The sequence below is a fragment of the Oncorhynchus nerka genome, linkage group LG25 (assembly GCF_034236695.1).
Source record: "Oncorhynchus nerka isolate Pitt River linkage group LG25, Oner_Uvic_2.0, whole genome shotgun sequence".
Classification (NCBI taxonomy): Eukaryota; Metazoa; Chordata; class Actinopteri; order Salmoniformes; family Salmonidae; genus Oncorhynchus; species Oncorhynchus nerka.
Window position 1 is genome coordinate 52008028 of NC_088420.1, and position 24472 is coordinate 52032499.

General features: G+C 41.9%; 1 protein-coding gene across 1 annotated transcript in view; it reads right to left on the reverse strand.

Moving 5' to 3' along the window:
* Positions 1-769: 769 nt before the first annotated feature.
* Positions 770-24472, reverse strand: part of LOC115109661 (F-actin-capping protein subunit alpha-2-like) — a 55657-nt gene continuing 31954 nt past the window's right edge. Inside the window, exons 3-10 of the mRNA XM_029634863.2 lie at positions 17035-17086; positions 16799-16862; positions 12963-13169; positions 12756-12835; positions 10857-10935; positions 5035-5106; positions 4807-4869; positions 770-1001 (exon numbers count right to left, since the gene is read on the reverse strand). Coding sequence (XP_029490723.1) covers positions 861-1001; positions 4807-4869; positions 5035-5106; positions 10857-10935; positions 12756-12835; positions 12963-13169; positions 16799-16862; positions 17035-17086 — 758 coding nt within the window. The 3' untranslated portion in view covers positions 770-860. The remainder of the gene's footprint in view (positions 1002-4806; positions 4870-5034; positions 5107-10856; positions 10936-12755; positions 12836-12962; positions 13170-16798; positions 16863-17034; positions 17087-24472) is intronic.

The window sequence follows — 24472 nt, forward strand, 5'->3', positions numbered from 1 at the left end:
GGTATATATTACAATGTGCCATGTTATAATACAGTCAGGTCTGTCCTAATTCAAAATAAGACATACTTGTTTAATTTAATTGTAAATTGAATTGAACATTTTAATCCACATTTGGTAGCAATTAAAGGGTTTTTAATAATTGAGCTTGTTAGGGTATTATAGGAACCATACTTTCACAGTGTCATGAAAGTTCAATTCAGAAATCGATGAGTTAAGCTGCAGTTTAGCTTGGACGGTCACACAAACTGGAGATTTTAACGTACGGTCTGGGGTAAACGGTGTGGGGAGTACCAATAAGGGGACCAAGAAGAACATCGAGTGGTCGAAAATGACAAAAGTGACAAACCGTTCGTATAAAAGACGTCATTCTGATGTCATAAAAGTACAAGCCATTGAAAACAACGGAAGGACTCTTACAGTACAGGATTCTTTTCCTGCATTAGCCAATAAAGTCCTAATCTAAATGTATACACAGACAGATTCCTCAATAATAATTTCATCATTGCAATTGGTATATTTTTTCTAGGGTCAAAGGTGTGGTCGAACTACCATAATCATAAATATTGACACAACATTGTCACAAAATGTATATCAGGTTGTCAGGTTTGCATATGAAGGAAGCTCCACCACCCCTCTTCTAGGAAACACATCCTATTTGGCCAATAATATGATTATTTACTTTATCATCTATGTATTATACAGATTATCTTTTTAACTGTCTGTATAAAAGCATTAATAAAAGTAGACATCTTAATAAGTGTAATAATGTTTGACAGTTTTCCGCTCCCATTTATCTAATTTGTACAAAGACGATACAATAATCCAGCCATGCAATGCTGGGCTTTTCTGTTTTGTTTGTTTTAAGCGTTCTGCATCTCCTTGCCGATCTTGTAGCTCAGGATCTTGTTCCAGTCGATCTTGGTGCGCGTCACAGGAAGCTGGCGGCGTAAGGCTTTGAAGGTAGTGTCCGACATGGTCTGGTAATTCTCGTTGATGGCGGTCTGACGGGGAAAGAGGAGGGCGGAATTAGGGAGGGCTTTGGGGTGTCACAATAGAGATAGAAATTATTGTACTGAAATGCCTATTAGAATAATATTTTTAAAAAGAAATAATGATATCCGGATAGAGAATTGCTCTTGACCAACCAAAATGATGCAAATGGACATTAAAATAAACATTCTACCACAGTAACCATGTTATTTTTGATTACCCATTTGATTCTGAGTTCGGACAATTATTTCTAAGATGCATACTTTCAGTTTTTCCAGCACTCACTTCACTCGCGCATAAGAGGGTGCTAGCACATTTTTATTTATTTTATTTAACCAGGAAGGGCTCATTGAGATTCAAATCAGTTTTTTAAGAGCTACCCTGGCCAAGATAGGCAGCACCAAGTCATTGCAAAAAAAATTACAGACAGACATGGAAAAACCACAAGTAATCTAGTAAAAACCATTGAATTCACAAGAGTATTAAACAGCAAATTAAAAACACTGACAGGTCAGGGAATCAGCCTCAAAATCCTTCATCAGTGATTTAAAAACACCAATCGGGACAAGTTCTTCCAGTTTAAAAGTATTTTGTAAGGTGTTCCAAGACGATGGCGCAGAGTACATAAAAGCCCTTTTACCAAATTCAGTTCGGACATTTGGAACAGTTAGCAGGATAAAGTCCAGCGAAGAAAGAGAGTACCCACCACATTTCTGAACAATAAAATGCACAAATAAAAAAGGTAGTAAACCCAAAATGGCTTTGTAAATAAAAGTATACCAGTGACTGAGCCTACGAGTGACTAGAGAAGGCCAGCCAACCCTGGTATACAAAGTGCAAGTTTAAAAATAAATAAAAATAAATCTCAAAGTGCCATGGTAAAGAGTTTCAATTGATCTCAAACACTGAGCGGAAGCATTGATATATAAAATATCCCCATATTCTAGTAAAGGCATAAATGTAGCTGATACTAGCCTCCTTCTGGCTTCAAAAGAAAAACGGGCCTTATTCTTAAAATCCCAATTTCAGCTTCAATTTTTTGCAAGTTGTTGAATATGCAATTTAAAAGAGAGGCAGTCATCAATTAAAATTCCAAGATATTCATATGAGGTTACAACCTCAATCTCCTTGCCCTGGCAGGTAGTAACAGGTGAAAGGTTCAGAGGTCTATTTCTTGCATTATAAAACACCATTAGTTTAGTCAGTATTGAGGATAAGCTTCAATTGACACAAGGTATGTTGAACAGTATAAAAAGCAGTTTGCATGTTCTGGGATGCTTTTGTAAGAGGCGAGGCACAACAGTATCATCAGCATAAAAATGAAGTTGTGCATTTTGGACATTTTTGTCTAAATAATTTATATAAATAGTGAATAAGAGAGGACCAAGTACAGAGCCTTGGGGCACACCATTCAAGACAGACAATTTAACAGACATAAGCCCATCAAATTGAGTGCACTGAGGTCTATCAGACAGATAGTTAGAAAACCATGCAACTGCATGCTCCGAAAGACCTACACTCGAAAATCTCTGCCTTAGTATAGCATGATCAACTGTATCAAAAGCCTTAGAGATCAATAAAAAGTGAGACACAGTGCTGTTTTTGTCAATGGCTTCAGTGATATCATTTAAACCCTTCATGGCTGCTGTAATTGTGCTATGCTTCTTCCTGAAGCCCGATTGGTACATTGATAAAATAGAGTTAGTAAATAAAAACTATTTTAGTTGTTCACTTACAAGGATTTCAAGTATTTTCATCAGGGGTGACAGCTTTGAGATTGGCCTATAATTATTTAAGAGTTGGATCTCCCCCTTTTAAAAGTGGTAGGACAAATGCTGATTTCCAGATCTTTGAAATTTCATTACATTCCAGGGTTAGATTGAACAGAGAATTAAGTGGTTCAGCTATGAAATCAGCTGCCAGATTTAAAAAGCAGGGATCCAAAAGATCAGGACCTGCAGGCTTTCTCTGATCTAAGGATTTCAGGGCTTTATGTACCACCTGCACTGAGAATGGCAAAAAGCTAAACGTTTGACCAGCTCTCAGTGGTTCATCCACACAGGGTTGTACAGAGAGAGGACACTGAATCAAACAGCCTACCAGATGATACAAAGTGCTCATCGAAACAATTCAGCATTTCAGTTTTGTCATATATAGTAACAGAGTCCTTCAAAACACATGACGTTAATTCATTAACATTACTGTTACCAGACAGACTTAATAGCCTTCCAAAACTTTCTAGGGTCATTCAGGTTATCAGTGGTAACAGACATAAAATATTCAGACTTGGCCTTCCTGAGAAGAAAAGAACACTTGTTTCTTAACTGCCTAAAAATAAGCCAATCAGCATCAGAACATGATTTCCTTGCTTTAGCCCAGGCTAGATTACAGTTGTGAATAATACAAGACAGCTCAGAAGAAAACCATGGATTATCCCGCCCTTTAACCCTGAACCTGCGGAATGGGGCATGTTTTTTTACTATTTGGGAAAAACCATCATGAAAGAATTTCCAGGCAGTTTCACATGCGCAGATAACACACACAGCTGGAACTCCGATTAAACTGTTTACATGTCCTAATTATTTCAAAATATTGCTCCGAAAAGCAGGTGTTTAAAAATCGGCCTATGCTTACTATGATAATGACCTTATGCCCGATTAAGATAAGCAGAGTGAGGTGTTTACATGACTAATGCGATACTCTGCCTAATGCCATTATCAGTTTGATATCGAATTATTAGTGTGCACGTAAACTTACACAGTGAAAGAGAAGCCTGATTTTCACCACGATAGAACTGATACAAAAAAAGTTATTGTTGAGTGTTTTGTATTGACGTGTCCGGTCTTGTGGAAACATTTAGGTGCGCATTCCTGTAACTGCTATTTGAAGTGGGGACAATAGCACACCAATGTCAGGGCAGACTGCAGGGTTAAACCTGCACCGTTATAAAAACTAGACTCAAAAGTTGGTTGTTTTATTCAATGAAAAATGCCAAAATGTCATTATATATTCTTGTAGTTAACAATGTCATACGGATCATTTGTAGAATTTTTTCCCCCAATGTTAAAATAGGCCTAAATAAAAATTCTCAAAATTAACACTCACTTAAAGTAATCTATTCTGATATTCAATTAATCCCTTAACCGTGCCATCTCTAATAAGAACCACAATTGACAGGAACAGTGTCATGTGGCAATGGTTAACAGATAATGTTTTGACGTTACACAAGAATATGAACAACACCTGACAGACATGTCATGTGACACTAATGGCAAAATATGACGCTTCATTATTGCATGGACTTGAAGTTACAGCAATTTGTATATGTACAGGTAACGGCCAAATGAATGGAAACACGAGTAAATGAGGGATACAAAGTATATTAAAAACAATTAACATCCCATAATGCTTAGGGTCACATAAAAATGCTGGGCAAGCCATTATTTTGGCTACCATGGCTATGTCCCCATAGGATGACACTGCCCTCATCTATAGGGGACGAGTGGTCACTGAATGGTTTGATGAGCATGAAAACAAATTTAAACCATATGCCATGGCCATCTCAGACACCAGATCTCAACCCGATTGAAAACTTAGGGGAGATTCTGGAGTGGCGCTTGAGACAGCGTTTTCTACCACCATTAACAAAACACCACATTTCTCGTGGAAGAATGATGTTGCATCCCTCCAAGAGTTCCAGGCACTTGTAGCGGTCCAACGTCCTATTAAGACACTTTATGTCAGCTTTTCCTTTATTTTGGCAGTTACCTGTATGTGCCCATATCAAACAATTCCCATTCCTAATCCCACACACACCTGGTAGTCGTTCTCCGCAGCCTCCATGATCTTGATGAACTCCTTTGCAGTTGCAGCTTCGTTCTGGCGGAGGGGAACAGAGTGGAAATCGGGAGGTGAAACAAGAGATGTCCAAGTAATGAGAATAGAAATGACCTGACCCAAATACTTTACAGCAGAGGAATTCATTTCTGTGAATGTTTTCAATGGGGGTTGTTCCACATGTATTCTATTTAATAAAGCACTCACAGATATGGACATGGATTCCTGGACCTCTTTGTGGCTGACCAGCTGAACGTTGCCGTCTTCATAGTAATGAACCTACAACCAGACAGAGTAAAAAAAAAAAAAATGATACCTGTATTTAACTAGGCAAGTCAGTTAAAAAATTAAATGTGGTCATCCTGTCTGGGTTGGCGCCCCCCCTTGGGTTGTGCCATGGCGGAGATATTTGTGGGCTATACTCAGCCTTTTCTCAGGGTGGTAAATTGGTGGTTGAAGATATCCCTCTAGTTGTGTGGGGGCTGTGCTTTGGCAAAGTGGGTGGGGTTATATCCTTCCTGTTTGGCCCTGTCTGGGGATGTCCTCGGATGGGGCCACAGTGTCTCCTGACCCCTCCTGTCTCAGCCTCCAGTATTTATGCTGCAGTAGTTTATGTGTCGGGGGGGCTAGGGTCAGTTTGTTATATCTGGAGTACTTCTCCTGTCCTATTCGGTGTCCTGTGTGAATTTAAGTGTGCTTTCTCTAATTCTCTCTTTCTCTCTCTCGGAGGACCTGAACCCTAGGACCATGCCCCAGGACTACCTGACATGATGACTCTGTGGACTGGACTGTACAATATTTGCACATTTGAAAAACAAATACTCAAGCTCTGTCAAGTTCGTTGTTGATCATTGCTAGACAGACATTTAAGTCTTGCCATAGGTTTCAGGCCAATTTAAGTCAAAACTGTAACTAGGCCAACCAGGAATATTCAATGTCATCTTGGTAAGCAACTTCAGTGTATATTTGGCCATGTGTTTTAAGCTATTCACCTGTTGAAAGGTGAATGCGTCTCCCTGTCTCTATTGGAATGCAGACTGAACTAGGTTTTCCTCTAGGATTTTGCCTGTGCTTAGCTCTATTCCATTTATTTTTATCCTAAAAAAAACTCCCTAGTCCTTGTCAATTACAAGCATACCCATAACATGATGCAGCCAATACCGTGCTGGAAAATATGAAGAGTGGTACACAGTGATGTGTTGGATTTACCCCTGACATATTCAGGACAAAAAGTGAATTGCTTTGACCCATTTTTTACAGTATTACTTTAGTGTCATGTTGCAAACAGGATGCATGTTTTGGAATAATTCTTATTCTGTTCAGCAGGGATCATCAACTAGATTTAGCCGTGGGAGGATTTCTTCTTATGCGGAACATAAGTGATCTAATGTTGCGCATAAATGATCTACCAATAATTTGTAGACTACAAATTGACTGCAAGAAACCCAAACCGATATAAACTAAAGCAATCATTTCAAATCTTGCTCACATTTGTTTACGATCATGTGTCTCTCTATGCGCATGAATACTGACTTCCTGGTGTTTTTAAATAGTCTTATGTCCAATAAACTGTTTTGTTTTTGTTTTGAAAACTTGGGGGGACAAATAAAACCATTTGGCCTGCGGGCAGGGCCGCGAGTTGAGCAAACCTGCTGTACCGGCTTCCTTTTCACTCTGTCAATTAGGTTAGTATTGTGCAGAAACGACAAAGTTGTTGATCCATCCTCAGTTCTCATATCACAGTCATTAAACTATTTTTATGTCACCATTGGCCTCATGGTGAAATCCCTGAGTGGTTTCCTTCCTTTAAAGGCAACTGAGTTAGGAACAATGACTGTATCTTTGTAGTGACTAGGTGTATTGATACACCCTCCAAAGTGTAATCAAAGGGATAATCAACATCTGCTTTTCGTACTTTTACCAATAGGTGCCCTTCTTTGTGAGGCATTGGAAAACCTCCCTGGTCTTTGTGGTTCAATCTGTGGTTGAAATTCACTGCTCGACATGACAGATAATTGTATGTGTAGGATACAGAGATGAAGTAGTCAATAAAAAAAAATCATGTTAAACACTATATTGCAATATTGTGACTTGTTTAAGCTTGCCATAAAGGGGTTGAATATTTTTTTGATTCAAGACATTTCAGCTTGACATTTTTTATTAATTTATCAAAACATAATTCCACTGTAGTCCATTACCTTCCAGTTCTGGTGGCATGCAGGAAACGGGTGGCTTTCCCATGGCTTTTCTTTAGCAAAATAACAGACTTCTGCTCACTTCTACAGTGGATACATACTCAACTAAAACTGGAAAGTTTGGAGACAGCGACAAATGTGACAGAGGGGCGACTCCATGACCTGGAAACAGAGCACACTAAGCTAGAAACATTGCACACCATAAGGGTCCTCTCCAGAACGTATTTCGGTGTATGATTGTACGTCTCCACAGTTCTGAAGTCAAACTGCAAATTGTTCGCCTCGCAGCGGAATTGGGGGCTCTGATCTATGCAGAGAAGAGGATCAATATCTACCCAGATCGGAGTGCAGAACTGCTCAAACAGAGGGCGACCTACAACGAAGTGAGATCCCAGCCACGCAAGCTAAACCTGAAACGCGGCTTCATCCACCCGGCAAAACTCGACTTTACCTTCCAGAAACACAACACACACGTTTTCCACTGCCAAGGAGGCTCAAGACTTCTTTGATAAACACATCAAGTACAACACACAAAAAGGACGAGGTGACAGATCTAGTCTAACCACAATTTTGCTGCCTCAATATTCAGGTACGCTATCCACGCAGCCTAGCATATGGCTGTGACGATGCCCTCAGCATAAGACAATGACGAGGAAACCAAATTGGGTAAAAGGAACACCATTATTATTATTGCTGAACATTGGACTTCAGTTTCATCATATTGCCCATGTTCAAGGACATTTAAACATCGATGACTTAGCTATTAAATGGACAATATATTAAAGGTGCCATACAGACTGGGGTTGCATCCTTGTGGGATAAACTGTTTAGGATCGATGTCCAGTCCCCTATGGGCTTCCACTAGGGCTGCCACCAATTAGTCGAATGGTAGATTGTTTGGTAGTTAGGCTGTTGGTCGACTGCGATTGTGTGTGGTACTGCTCGAACAACACACACATACACTACCAGTCAAAAGTTTGGACACACCTACTCATTCAAGGGGATGTTCTTTATTTTTAACCAAAATCCGTTTGAGCCAGTCAGTTGCGTTGTGACAAGGTAGGGGTGGTATACAGAAGGCCCTATTTTGTAAAACACCAAGTCCATATTATAGCAAGAACAGCTGAAATAAGCAAAGAAACGACAGCCCATCATTACTTTGAGACATGAAAGTGAGTCAATGCAGAACATTTCAAGAACTTCGGAAGTTTCTTCAAGTGCAGTCGCAAAAACCATCAAGCGCTATGATGAAACTGGCTCTCATGAGGACCCCCACAGGAAAGGAAGACCCAGAGTTACCTCTGCTGCCGAGGATAAGTTCATTAGAGTTACCAGCCTCAGAAACTGCAGCCCAACTAAATGCTTCAGAGTTCAAGTAACAGACACATCTCAATATCAACTGTTCAGAGGAGACTGCGTGAGTCAGGCCTTTATAGTCAAATTGCTGCAAAGAAACCACTACTAAAGGACACCAATAATAAGAAGAGACTTGCTTGGGCCAAGACACATGTGCAATGGACATTAGACCGGTGGAAATCTGTCCTTTGGTCTGATGAGTCCAAAGTTTTGACTATTCGCTCCAACCGCCATGTCTGTGTGAGCCACAGAGTAGGTGAACGGATTATCTCTGCATGTGTGGTCCCCACCGTAAAGCATGGAGAAGGTGGTGTGATGGTGTTTTGCTGGTGACACTGTTGGTGATTTATTTAGAATTCAAGGCACACTTAACCAGCATGGTTACCACATAATTCTGCAGTCATATGCCATCCCACCTGGTTTGGGCTTGGTGGGACTATCATTTATCACAGAATTCTGCAGTCATATGCCATCCCACCTGGTTTGGGCTTGGTGGGACTATCATTTATCACAGAATTCTGCAGTCATATGCCATCCCACCTGGTTTGGGCTTGGTGGGACTATCATTTATCACAGAATTCTGCAGTCATATGCCATCCCACCTGGTTTGGGATTGGTGGGACTATCATTTAACAACAGAACATTGATTCAAAACAAAACCTTGACGCTGTGCAAGGGCTATTTGACCAAGGAGAGTGATGAGTGCTGCATCAGATGACATGGCCTCCACAATCACCCGACCTCAACCCAATTAGGTGGTTTGGGATGAATTGGACTGCAGAGTGAAGGAAAAGCAGCCAACAAGTGCTCATCATATGTGGGAACTCCCTCAAGACTGTTGGAAAAGCATTCCTCATGAAGCTGGTTGAGAGAATGCCAAGAGTGTGCAAAGGGGGGCTACTTTCATGAATAGTGGCAGAGACTCAGATGACCCCGGAGTCAACTCCAAAGAGACCACATTCAAGTCCTCCATCTCCCACTCATTCAAATTTACGAACTGGTTCCTCCAGTCTGACACCTGCTGCTGTCTCTGGCTCCACACCCACACCAGGCCAAAATACATAACTGCAGACCTGAATGTGCCTCAGGACCAAAACAGCACAGCAGGGAGGTGTTGTACTCTGTGCCACACGAAATCTCCCATCACCTGCACTACTTGTGCTGTTACCCTCTGCTTCACAGCAGAAAGAGACTGCTATTGGACTCGGCATCAGCAGCACAATCTGGTGTAGAGGACTGTGGGTGTACGGAATACTCTAATTTTAAATAGTTTGTTTTTCACTTCCTGTGTGGTTTGTGGAATGTGCACTTGTCATTAGATCAGTGTTGTCTGCTAACTTGGCCCTTATCTTAAATAGTTCACTTCTGTGTCGGGAGGCGTTGGATCAGCTTTCTCGTCGCATCTCGTTAGTACCTTTTATGTAGGGAAGATAATGAGCCATCATGTATTCCTGGGAGTGTGTAAATTTCATTTATTTTATTTATTACCATAGCATTTTTGTATGTTCTCTATAGTTATGTACTTGAAAATGTATCAATTGACTAATTTGGCCACTTGGGTACATTTGGGCAAAATAGTGAGGGACACCTGGGAGACTCATACTAAATATTATCTAGCTCTCTCATTCTTGAAATGTAGTAGTCTAAAACTTTGCACACACACTGTTGCCCTCTTGTGGACAACACCTAAATTATCCTCAGCTTCCTCTCTCAATGTATGGCCTTTCTTTTGCATTTCAAAGATGCAACAAAAATACAATTGTTTTTTTGTTTGTATTATCTTTCACCATATCTATTGTGTTATATTCTCCTACATTAATTTCACATTTCTACAAACTTCAAAGTGTTTCCTTTCGAATAGTATCAATAATATGCATATCCTTGCTTCAGGTCCTGAGCTACAGGCAGCTAGATTTGAGTGTCATTTTAGACAGAAATTGAAATGAAGGGTCCTATCCAGAAAAGGTTGAACGGAAGCAAACGGGGATAAAATGACTAGAATGATAGAAACTGTTGGACTAATGATTACACCCTAGATCAGCTAGATGCAGACAATACTGTGCAAAACAGTATTGAATGTGTCACTGTCTGTCATCTTGATTACTCACATTTTTCTCTCAACCTGTGCACCTGCATTGTAAACTTTAATTCGTAGGCTAGGTTGTAGCAACCCTCATGATGGTTATAGGGAAAATGTGTATATCATGCACTAGCCTAAACCTATCGATGTTACATTGAGATGGGTGGATTTAAATAAGAATGACAGTCATCTAATAAGCTGTAATAGAAAAAAGGCCATGCTCATAAGAAATGGTCTTCCCTCATCTTAAAATGGCACCGACCACCACCAGTGTAGGCCAGTGACACAAAATCTCAATTGAATCCATTTTAAAATTCAGGCTGTAACACAACATGTGGAAAAAGTAAAGGGGTGTGAATACTTTGAAGGCTCTGTATAAAATACGCAGACACACACACCTGGATTTTCATTATTCCGGCCACTTGAGTAGTGGAGGATCCGATGGTGAATTTCCACTCTGACCTCCAACGTCCATTCCTTTACAAAGAGAGAGAAAAGACGCAACATTTTTTACATCCACAAGCTCATACAAAGTGCGTCTGTGAATTTAGTGTCGTCTCCCTCTACTTCCACGACACAGCCAAGTCTTTCCTCAGCAGAAATCAGATCTTTACACTCAAGGAGCCTTAAGCCCAGTAAAAGCCCATCCAAAGAGGATTGCCACAGCCCTTATCCAATTAAATTAACCGGATCAGCGCTGGCTCAACAAGGTAATGGGGGGCCACTGATCTCTAAACCAACAGGCAGCGGTTAGCTAAGTACCAAACAAAGCAAGCTTAGTGTTGAAACAGTGTTTAGAGTGTAAACCAGACAATTGATGGTTCACAGGCTAAACATACTTTGATTCTGCCTGGAGAGATTTAGAAACCATTTACAGTACATTTGGGACTTTATCCACATTTTGTTACGTTACAGCCTTACTCTAAAATGTATTAAGCGATTACAGCCTTGAGTCTTCTTGGGTATGACGCTACAAGCTTGGCACACCTGTATTTGGTGAGTTTCTCCCATTCTTCTCTACAGATCCTCTCAAGCTATGTCAGATTGGATGCGGAGCGTCACAGTTATTTTCAGGTCTCTCCAGAGATGTTTGATCGGGTTCAAGTACAGGCACTGGTTAGGCCACTCAAGAACATTTAGAGACTTGTCCCGAAGCCACTCCTGCATCGTCTTGGCTGTGTGCTTAGAGTCATCGTCCTGTTGGAAGGTGAACTTTCGTAGTCGGAGGTCCTGAGCACTCTGCAGCAGGTTTTACTTAAGGATCTCTCTGTACTTTGCTCCGTTCATCTTACCTCGATCCTGACTAGTCTCCCAGTCCCTGCCACTAAAAAAACATCCCCACAGCATGATGCTGCCACTGCCATGTCTCACCATAGGGATGGTGCCAGGTTGCCTCCAAATGTGACACTTGGCTTTCTGGCCAAAGAGTTCAATCTTGGTTTCATCAGACCAGAGAATCTTATTTCTCATGGCCTGAGAGTCCTTTTGGCTAACTCCAAGCAGGCAATCATGTGCCTTTTACTGAGGAGTGGCTTCCATCTACCATAAATGCCTGATTGGTTGGAGTACTGCAGAGATGGGAGAACCTTTCAGAAGGACAACCATCTCCACAGAGGAACTCTGGAGCTCTGTCAGAGTGACCATCAGGTTCCTGGTCAACTCTCTGACCAAGGCCCTTCTCCCCTGATTGCACAGTTTGGCCAGGAGGCCAGCTCTAGGAAGAGTCTTGGTGGTTCCAAACTTCTTCCATTTAAGAATGGAGGTCACTGTGTTCTTGGGGACCTTCAATGCTGCAGACATTTTTTGGTACATTTCCCCAGATCTGTGCCTCAACACAATCCTGTCTCGGAGCTCTACGGACAATTCCTTCAACCTCATGGCTTGGTTTTTGCTCTGACATGCACTGTCAACCGTGGGACCTGATATAGACAGGTGTGTACCTTTCCAAATCATGTCCAATCAATTGAATTTACCACAGGTGGACACCAATCAAGTTATAGAAACATCTCAAGGATGATCAATGGAAACAGGATGCACCTGAGCTCAATTTCGAGTCTGTTTTTATTTGTAATAAATGTGCAACGATTCTAAACTTGTTTTCACTTTGCCATTATGGGCTATTGTGTTTGGATTGCTGATTATATATATATATTTTTAAATGCAATCCATTTTAGAATAAGGCTGTGGAAAAAGTCAAAAAGGTCTGAATACTTTCCGAAGGCATTGTAAATTATTAGAAACCTAAACTACAAATGTACTTCATCCCCGCATGTTTGATTCCAAAAATCCATACATACCAAAAGTTTTTTGGTTGAAACTGATGACACTCGATACACACGATGATGGTTTGATGTCCATCAATGGTTTTGCCGTAAATCTAAGGGGAGAAGCGACACATATTTTCAGTGAACTCCGTTATCACATAATATTAGCTACATGATCGAATGACAAATTCAGCAGTGCAGGACCAGCCAAGAAAAAGGTGTTATGCAGCCCAAACGTACAGTGCAGACTCCGTTGGGGTAGTGCTCCTTGACGTAGGCCCGGACAGCACCGTCCACAGCACTCCTCCAGCCCTCCACTGCTCCGTCCAAATCGTGTGGCTGTGGGTCGCTGGCCTCCTTCCTCAGATGGTCAAACTTAAAGGAGATCTTGTTTTTAGGGTCCAGGACCCTGCCGTTGCCCAGGTCTCCATGCTCTGTGATTAATACCTGGAGAGGAGGAGGAAGGGAAGTAGGGGGAGGGGTCAAATGATTAGAGAAAATGATTGTGTGGTTAAGAAAAGGAATTACACTGAACAAAAATATAAATCGCAACATGTAAAGTCCCTGGTTTCATGAGTTGAAATGAAAGATCCCCAAAATGTTCCATGCACAGAAAATAAATTCTCATTTTGTGCAAATTCTTGCTTATACTGATACCCCCAGTCATATGCAACCTTTATACTAATGTTTGTGGTCACCTGGCAGTTTGGGCTGCCTGGCTCATTGCGAACTGCGTGAAGACCATTTCTTCCTAACAAAATACCAGAATTAATTTGCCAGAATTTTACATAATTATGACATAACATTGAAGGCTGTGCAATGTAACAGCAATATTTAGACTTAGGGATGCCACCCGTTCGATAAAATATGTAACGGTTCCATATTTCACTGAAAGAATAAATGTTTTGTTTTCGAAATTATACTTTCCGGATTTGACCATATTAATGAACTAAGGCTCGTATTTCTGTGTGTTATTATGTTATAATTAAGTCTATGATTTGATAGAGCAGTCTAACTGAGCGGTGGTAGGCAGCAGCAGGCTCGTAAGCATTCATTCAAACAGCACTTTCCTACATTTGCCAGCAGCTCTTCGCAATGCTTCAAGCACAGTGCTGTTTATGACTTCAAGCCTATCAACTCCAGAGATTAGGCTGGCAATTCTATAGTGCCTGTAAGAACATCCAATAGTCAAAGGTATATGAAATACAACTGGTATAGAGTGAAAAAAGTCCTATAATTCCTATAATAACTACAACTTAAAACTTCTTAACTGGGAATATTGAAGACTCATGTTAAAAGGAACCACCGTGCTACTTCGAGTGTGGCTGTTGTCGATGTGTTCCTGGTTCGAGCCCAAGTAGGAGCGAGGAGAGGGACAGAAGCTATACAGTTACACTGGCAATACTAAAGTGCCTATAAGAACATCCAATAGTCAAAGGAATATGGAATACATATGGTATAGAGAGAAATAGTCCTATAAATACTATATTAACTACAACCTAAAACCTATTTCCTTGGAATATTTAAGTCTCATGTTAAAAGGAACCACCAGCTTTCATATGTTCTCATGTTCTGAGCAAGGAACTCAAACGTTAGCTTTTTTACATGGCACATATTGCACTTTTACTTTCTATTGCAACACAGTTTTTGCATTATGTAAACCAAATTGAACAGATTTCATTTATTTGAGACCGATTTGATTTACGTATTATATTAAGTGAAAATAAAAAAGTGTTCATTCAGTATTGTTGTAATTGTCATTATTATAAATAAATAGGCCAATTAATCGGTATCTGCTTTTTTTGGTCCTCCAATAATCTGTATCGGTGCAAAAAAATCATAAAATCGGTCGACCTCTAGTTAAGATACCTTGATATTTAAACAATTTCCTCTTATCTAACCGTTGTTCTTCAGCTGGATGCGCTGTCATCATTATCTCAATTTTGCCAAATAGAATATATTCAGTCATTCATTGGAGGTTATCTAGCAAGCTAACTTTGGTCATTTGACTTTTGTTTGACTGCCGTTACAAGGTTTGTATGATTCGATAAAGCTAATGGCCTACTAGGGATGCGCACTGTGCTTCCTGAGGGCGCTCTGTGTAGAGATAGCCTAGGCTTACTGGTGAAATGTGCCATATTAATTGAGGAACATGATAAAGCTCTGAATTTTGAACGGCCTGTTTTGCAATTCACAACAATATAATTGGTGCTAAACGACACTCTCATTACTAAATATCAGTTTCACTTACTGTGAAATCTTTACATAGTGGCACAGCCAAGATGGCAATATGGCTCACCGACAATCTTATTTTGGGAGAACCCGAGTGACCATACCTTGGTTTTAAATGGTCACTTGCAATTTTTGCGGTATTTCCCAGGACTGTCGTGATAAATAAGAATTATTCCCAGTATTGAAACTTGGTAGGTTTTCTGGAAAATATTCATCCCTACCACAGACGTCTCAACTTGAGGGAGTTGGGAGCAATTGGGAGCAATTGGCATGCTGACTGCAGGAGAGTCCACCAGAGCTGTTGCCTGAGAATTTACTGTTAATTTCTCTACCATAAGCCACCTCCAACCTTGGTTTTGAGAATTTGGCAGTACGTCCAACCGGCCTTACAACCGCAGGCCACGTGTAACCATGCCAGCACAGAATCTCCACATCCGGCTTCTTCCCGGCTGCGGGATCATCTGAGACCAGCTACCCGGACAGCTGATGAACAGTCTGTATGCTCGTCGTTGGAACCAGGGGTCTTGACCTGAATGTAGTTCGGCATCATAACCGACTTCAGTGGGCAAATGCTCACCTTCGATGGCCACTGGCATGTTGGAAAGTGTGCTCTTCACGTATGAATCTCGGTTTCAACTGTACCGGTGTCGTGTGGGCGAGCGGTTTGCTGATGTCAACATTGTGAACAGAGTGCCCCATGGTGACGGTGGGGTTATGGTATGGGCAAGCATAAGCTAAGGACAATGAACACAATTGCATTTCATTGACGGCAATTTGAATTCACAGAGACACCGTGACGAGATCCTGAGGCCCATTGTAGTGCCATTCATCCACCGCCACCCACCTCATGTTTCAGCATGATAATGCACGACAGCCCCATTTTGCAAGGATCTGTAAACAATTTCTGGAAGCTGAAAATGTCCCAGTTTTTCCATGGTCTGCATACTCACCAGACATATCACCCATTGAGCCCGTTTTGGGATGCTCTGGATCGACGTGTACAACGGCGTGTTCCAGTTCCTGACAATATCAGCAACTTTGCACAGCCTTTGAGCAGGACTGGGACAATATTCCACAGGCCACAATCAACAGCCTGAACAACTCTGAAGGAGAAGTGTTGCGCATGAGGTAAAATGGTGGTCACAACAGATACTGACTGGTTTTCTGATCCACGAACCTAGCTTTTTAAAAACAAGTTAGATCTGTGACCAACAGACGCAGCAGTATTCCCAGTCATGTGAAATCCATAGATTAGGGCCTAATGAATTGATTTCAAATCGACTGATTTCCTTATATGAACTGTACCTCAGTAAAATCTTTGAAATGGTTGCGTTTATATTTTTGTTCAGTGTATATGAGTTGTGTGACCCATTCCTTATATTCATGACATTCAGTCTAGTGTGCCAACTAGAACATTTATCAGTGAATCATAGCGTTACCTAGGCAACAGCACAATCATGCTGAACTGGAATAGTACAAAGAGAGGAATTAATTGTTTGTATAGCAAACACAGAAACAACACAATCAATTTCAATGTGACAAGGCTAATATTCTTCAGTTCATCCACTTAGACATCCGTAAGGCTGGTCTCATTCATTCATCTAGTCCAAATGACCAGAGCTGTTTATCCCTATAGCGATTTCTGTTTCCAATGACACCAGGTCAATAGTCACTAGGGTATGGTTCTAGAGGGGCTGACTACAGTGTCTTGTTTCTCTGCATTTCCAGAGGACATGGTGAAGACCATTGTATTCTGACAGATGGCTTGACTCCTACGGGACGCTCGTCTCTCAACTGACAGGCGAAAAATTGCAATCTGACTAAAGACAATGGGTGTAGCCTACCTGGTCTTCATATTGCTCTACTTTCACCGGAGTAAACTGGTCCACGTTGTACTGTGCAAAAGCACTACAGAATCAAAACAGAAACAAGCTTAAATCAGTGCCAGCAGTCAAATATTTCCTGGAGAAACAAATGACTATTTCACAGTTGTCAATAGTACATTCACTCCATGGAGTTGATTGTTTGACGTCAACTGACCACAAGTCTGAGTCACTTTGACAGTAAAGTGTCGACTTACTGCGCTGCGCCTTCCCTGAGAAGATTGTCATTGTTGAGCAGCAATCGTACATCTGTGGGGAAGAACAGAACCACATGTCAGAGCTCAGAAACCTACAGCAAACACACAGAAGGATTGACACAAAAAAAAAATAAGTGCACACACCCATAGCATGGGGCTAAAAATGACAAATCAGAGCGCGAGAGAGACAGCGCGAGAGACAGCGCGAGAGAGAGACAGCGCAAGAGAGAGAGAGACAGCGCAAGAGAGAGAGAGACAGCGAGAGAGACAGCGCGAGAGAGAGAGCGCGAGAGAGAGAGAGACAGCGCGAGAGAGAGAGAGACAGCGCGAGAGAGAGAGAGAGACAGCGCGAGAGAGAGAGAGAGACAGCGCGAGAGAGAGAGAGACAGCGCAAGAGAGAGAGAGACAGCGCAAGAGAGAGAGAGAGACAGCGCAAGAGAGAGAGAGAGACAGCGCAAGAGAGAGAGAGAGACAGCGCAAGAGAGAGAGAGAGACAGCGCAAGAGAGAGAGAGACAGCGCAAGAGAGAGAGAGAGACAGCGCAAGAGAGAGAGAGAGACAGCGCAAGAGAGAGAGAGAGACAGCAAGAGAGAGAGAGAGAGACAGCGCAAGAGAGAGAGACAGCGCAAGAGAGAGAGAGACAGCTAAGAGAGAGAGAGACAGCGCAAGAAGAAGAGAGAGACAGCGCAAGAGAGAGACAGCGCAAGAGAGAGAGAGAGAGAGACAGCGCAAGAGAGAGAGAGACAGCGCAAGAGAGAGAGAGAGACAGCGCAAAGAGAGAGAGAGAGACAGCGCAAAAGAGAGAGAGACAGCGCAAAGAGAGAGAGAGACAGCGCAAGAGAGAGAGACAGCGCAAGAAGAGAGAGAGACAGCGCAAGAGAGAGAGAGAGACAGCGCAAGAGAGAGAGAGACAGCGCAAGAGAGAGAGAGAGACAGCGCAAAGAGAGAGAGAGACAGCGCAAAGAGAGAGAGACAGCGCAAGAGAGAGAGAGACAGCGCAAGAGAGAGAGAGACAGCGCAAGAGAGAGAGACAGCGCAAGAGAGAGAGAGACAGCGCAAGAGAGAGAGAGACAGCGCAAGAGAGAGAGAGACAGCGCAAGAGAAGAGAGACAGCGCAAGAGAGAGAGAGACAGCGCAAGAGAGAGAGAGACAGCGCAAGAGAGAGAGACAGCGCAAGAGAGAGAGAGACAGCGCAAGAGAGAGAGAGACAGCGCAAGAGAGAGAGAGACAGCGCAAGAGAGAGAGAGACAGCGCAAGAGAGAGAGAGACAGCGCAAGAGAGAGAGAGACAGCGCAAGAGAGAGAGAGACAGCGCAAGAGAGAGAGAGACAGCGCAAGAGAGAGAGAGACAGCGCAAGAGAGAGAGAGACAGCGCAAGAGAGAGAGAGACAGCGCAAGAGAGAGAGACAGCGCAAGAGAGAGAGAGACAGCGCAAGAGACAGAGAGAGACAGCGCAAGACCATTAGAAACAGAGAGAGAAAGATGGACTTAGAATGATGTTAAAGAAGACATGACAAGCTGACACAAAGAAAAGGGCTGTGAAATCAAAAGAGATGAAAGGAGAAGCGATGGCACATTGGTAGCGGGGAGTGTGTGTGTTTGGCTGCGATAAGGAGGCGCAGACAGCCCCCCAGCGCTCCTCAGTGACAAAGCTAATCATGATGGGGGCAGGATTATACGCACGCACAGCCCTCAGAATCCATCCAATAAATAGATTATCTTTAAACCCTGTCCCCAACACACACTTATCCTCTCAATTCCTCCCCTCTTTTCACAACCTCATCTCACCGTCAGCTGCTTAAAGGAGGCTCCCCTGTCCTGTGACAGTGTGTCACATTTGTAACTGAGAGGCAGTGTGTTAAAGTTCAGACATATCGGTAGGGATTGTCTAACGTTTGCCGCACACAGTACTTAGCACCTCTGAACACTGTGGGCAGTCGGTCTCGTTTGTGTTCACACAGCAAAGACCTTGAAGTCCTAATGTTCGTGTTGCTTATGGTGTAGATTCCAATGTTAGCTAGGTAGTGTTGGTGTAGGTTCCTTGTCAATCATTTGCTTATTGGTGAAATCAGCAATCAGACAATATCTTTAAGTAAATCAATCAAAAACTTTTATTAATGCAATTGCAGACAGAAGTTGACAATGAGAACATAGCATGCATGGTTTAAGTATGCTCTCTCTAATTATCTCGGAGGACCTGAGCCCTAGGACCATGCCTCAGGACTACCTGGCATGATGACCCCTTGCTGTCCCCAGTCCACCTGGCCGCGCTGCTGCTCCAGTTTCAACTGTTCTGCCTTCGGCTATGGAACCCTGACCTGTTCACCAGATGTGCTACCTGTCCCAGACTTGCTCTTTTCAACTCCCTAGAGACAGCAGGAGCGGTAGAGACACTCAATGATCGGCTATGAAAAGCCAACTGACATTTACTCCTGAGGTGCTGACTTGTTGCATCCTCGACAACTACTGTGATTATTATTATTTGACCATGCCGGTCATTTATGAACATTTGAACAGCTTGGCCATGTTCTGTTATAATCTCCACCCGGCACAGCCAGAAGAGGACTGGCCACCCCACATAGCCTGGTTCCTCTCTAGGTTTCTTCCTAGGTTTTGGCCTTTCTAGGGAGTTTTTCCTAGCCACCGTGCTTCTACACCTGCATTGCTTGCTGTTTGGGGTTTTAGGCTGGGTTTCTGTACAGCACTTTGAGATATCAGCTGATGTACAAAGGGCTATATAAATACATTTGATTTGATGTTTCCGAGTAAGTTCTGCAAAATAGGAAAGTGTCCAAGTTGATTTAATATGCTTGCAGTGATGTAAATGCCTACGTCAACACCTTCTACTCATGAGACCAAGCCCATGCATATACAGTTATACAAACTTGCAGGAGAGACAATAGTTCGTGTTTTCTATGGGCTCAGCAGTAATTGTATGTCTGACTAGTCTCAGCTCTTTCACTCCCCTGCAGGGTTCTGTGTCTATGAATCTCTTTTAGTCTTGAGGTGCTTTCTTACAGACACCCTGTTTTGACTGCAATAACTCACATCTCTCAGACTGTTTCAATATAAGAGGCAGAGACGAGAAAAGAACTGTGGAACAATATTAAACCTTATAATATATATATATAGCTAATCTAGTCCAGGACCCTATAAATGTAGTGGTCTTGTATTATAATACATTAATCATTTGGTGCAGCCCCTATCATGACCCCCATCAGTAGCTAGCTGCGCTAAATGTTGCTATTTTGTAGAAGGCCCTTATTGATACTAGCCAGATGACCAAAGATAGATAACAAAGAAACAATCAAATGTACTCTCCATAATCCCATAGTGCCAGTGCCAATCCACATCCAAATGTTTAGCTAGCCCAATAACATTAGCATATTCGCTAGCTAGCCCAGGATAGCTAGTTACAGGCACTAACACAGGCAGCTGTTTCATGGAAACTAGCTAATCCACTAATTATAATGTCAATACTAGCTACAGTGTTTAGCTAGCTTGGAGGAAGTATTTAGTGTTGTGTGCATTGCGTCTGTGCACTTAGCTAGCTACCATTGCATATGAAGTGTGACTGGCTAATCTGTGGCTGTACAAAGAAAATGCCCTCTTTCCTTCCTTTCTGTTGTCACTCCTGTTGGTTCCCCCATGTGGGGGTTCGTGCTTTCTGACTGGCTCAAAGTCAAGTTGTTGGCCTCTGACGGGCATTGCCATTCTACAAGTAGAAACGATAGGTTCGTCGCTACCGGGGTCGGCACGTAGCAGGTACCGCTTTTGTTCTAGCAAGAACAGGAAAGGCCTCCCAATGGGAGTACCTATCAGCAGTCTGTCAGCAGTGAGATTCTCTGTGTATTTCATGCTTTAGTGTTACTGTGTGCGTCAATAACCAGGTTTCATTCCAACCTTTTTATGTGAGTAAAGTACATGCCGGATAAAAAAATTAAAAAGATAAGTCATGATAGGCCTGATGGAAACAGAACATATTTCAGTCAACTTTCCAAATGTCGACAAAACAAAATCCGCTAGACAAGGTGAGATCTTGTGTCAGTAAAATTAACTACGGGAGAAATGTCAACGGAACTGCTTTTCTGCATAAACATTAACAACCATCATATCGAATTAAACGTTGAGTCACACGATGACATGTAGTGTGGTTCTCCCACTATGACTTGTTGAGAAAGCATGCAGTTTATTCAACTACAGAAGAAATAAGTTATGAACGTCACAGGGTGTTAAAAGTACAAGGTGATGAGCTTGATGCTCCTTTACAATAAATATCTAGGGTCTTATTCTGGTGACATGATAATCGATGCTTGGCTGACGTTGGGAAAAATTATAATCTCACTCTTTTGTCCATAATATTCTCATCATGTAGGATATACACAGATAGCGAGTGCTGTTGGCTAGAGAGCATGCGCCAACACCAGCATGGGTAGACTCACTATATAATGCTAAATAAATTGTGAGAAAACCATCACTAGAGCTGAAAATGTGATGCAAACCCATTTCAGTTTTATTTGGTACAGTGGATTTAACCGCAAAACTTATTTTTATGTGCACCGCCATCACCCACAGCCTTTAAATCTGCAGCAATTCAATTTGATGGAACAATCTCTGGTGGGAATATTGTTTTTATGCAGATTTTAGAATATTTGCATAAAATCTGTTGTCAACTGGATGGAAACCTAGCTACTGTGCTAATTAGTCCCTGGGTCTTTGTCCCTCCACCAGCATGTGTGTATTCATATGCACTGGGCTGAGGCCTCAGTGAGGAAGAGCTGCCCTACTGACTGTATGACCCAGTCTGGCTTGGTGATGACTAGGGCTGTGGCGGTCATGAAATTGTGTCAGTCGGTGACTGTCAAGCAAATAACTGCCGGTCTCACGATAGTTGACCATTTAACCAAAAAAAACAGATTTAGCATCTCCTTGCTTCCACGCAAATAAATCTGTGTAATATAGAATACACAATCACAATAAATCCCTTATTTTAAGACAGGTATGAAGAAAATGTAGTAAATTTTATTTTTTTAAACAACAGAAAAGCATACTCCAAGTTGTCCTTATATTAGGCCCTGATTTGGCTATGCCATATGTCTGTGGGCTACGTTCATTAAAATTAGCAGAAGAGATTAGCTTAGAATGCAGAGCAAGGGGAACTTTAACTTTTTAAAAAAAAAAAATAATTTTACCTTTATTTAACTAGGCAAGTCAGTTAAGAACAAATTCTTATTTTCAATGACGGCCTAGGAACAGTGGGTTAACTGCCTGTTCAGTGGCAGAACGACAGATTTGTACCTTGTCAGCTCGGGGGTTTGAACTTGCAACCTTCCGGTTACTAGACCAACGCTCTAACCACTAGGCTACCCTGCCGCCCCAAGTCTCAGGGCAAGTGACGTTTGAAACGCTATTAGCGCACACCCAGCTAACTAGCTAGCCATTTCACATCGGTTACACCAGCCATGAGGCTGATAGGATTGTCATAAACAGCGCTGTGCTTGCGAAGAGCTGCTGGCAAAACGCACAATAGTGCTGTTTGAATGAATGCTTACGAGCCTGCTGCTGCCTACCATCGCTCAGTCAAACTGCTCTATCAAATCATAGACTTAATTATAACATAATGACACAGAAATACGAGCCTTTGGTCATTAATATGGTCGAATCCGGAAACTATCATTTAGAAAACAAAACGTTTACTATTTCAGTGAAATACGGAACCGTTCGGTATTTTATCTAACGGGTGGCATCACTAAGTCTAAATATTCTTGTGACATTGCACAACCTTCAATGTTATGTCATAATTACATAAAATTCTGGCAAATTAGTTCGCAATGAGCCAGGCTGCCCAAACTGTTGCATATACCCTGACTTTGCGTGCAAGAGAAGTGACACAATTTCACCTGGTTAATTTTATTCTTTTTTTATTTTACCTTTATTTAACTAGGCAAGTCAGTTAAGAACAGATTCTTATTTTCAATGACGGCCTAGGAACAGTGGGTTAACTGCCTGTTCAGGGGCAGAACGACAGATTTGTACCTTGTCAGCTCGGGGATATGAACTTGCAACCTTTCGGTTACTAGTCCAATGCTCTAACCACTAGGCAACCCTGCCGCCCCAATATAATATTGCCTGCGAACCTGGATTTCTTTTAGCTAAATATGCAGGTTTAAAAATATACACTTCTGTGTATTGATTTTAAGAACGGCATGGGTGTTTATGGTTAGGTAGTCGTCCAACGATTGTGCTTTTTTCGCAAATGCGCTTTGGTTAAATCATCCCTCAGCGATTATATGCAACGCAGGACACGCTAGATAAACTAGTAATATCATCAACCATGTGTAGTTATGACTAGTGATTATGATTGATTGTTTTTTTATAAGATAAGTTTAATGCTAGCTAGCAACTTACCTTGGCTTACTACATTCGCGTAACAGGCAGGCTCCTCGTGGAGTGCAACAAGAGGCAGGTGGTTATAGCGTTGGATTAGTTAACTGTAAGGTTGCAAGATTGGATCCCCCGAGCTGACAAGGTGAAAATCTGTCCGTTCCTAGGCAGTCATTGAAAATAAGAATGTGTTCTTAACCTTTTGTAACTAGGGGGCAGTATTTTCATTTTTGGATAAAAAACTTTCCCGTTTTAAACAGGATATTTTGTCACGACAAGATGCTCGACTATGCATATAATTGACAGCTTTGGATAGAAAACACTCTGACGTTTCCAAAACTGCAAAGATCTTGTCTGTGAGTGCAACAGACCTGATGTTACAGGCGAAACCCAGATAAAAATCCAACCAGGAAGTGCCCCATATTTTGAAACCCTGCATGCCAATTACTCCTTATATGGCTGTGAAAGGGCTACGAATGAGCTTACGCTTTCTACGTATTCCCCAAGGTGTCTACAGTATTGTGACGTCTTTTTACGCATTTATGTTGAAGAATAGCTGTAAGGGACCACATTGAGCAAGTGGTCACATGATGGCTCCCGCAGAAAATCTTGCGTAAAGTACTGAGGTAGCCATTATTCCAATCGCTTCTAATGAGAAACCAATTGTCCCGACGGATATTTTATCGAATAGATATGTGAAAAACACCTTGAGGATTGACTCTAAACAACGTTTGCCATGTTTCTGTCGATATTATGGAGCTAATTTGGAAAAAAAAAGTTAGGCGTTGTAGTGACCGCATTTTCCGGTCGATTTCTCAGCCAAACGTGAAGAACAAACGGGAGCTATTTCGCCTACAAAAATAATATTTTTGGAAAAAAGGAACATTTGCTATATAACCGAGGGTCTCCTGAGTGAAAACATCCAAAGTTCTTCAAAGGTAAATTATTTAATTTGATTGCTTTTCTTATTTTTGTGAAAATGTTGCCTGATGCTAGCAGAGCCTAGCATAGCATTATGCCATGATAAACTTACACAAATGCTTGTCTAGCGTTGGC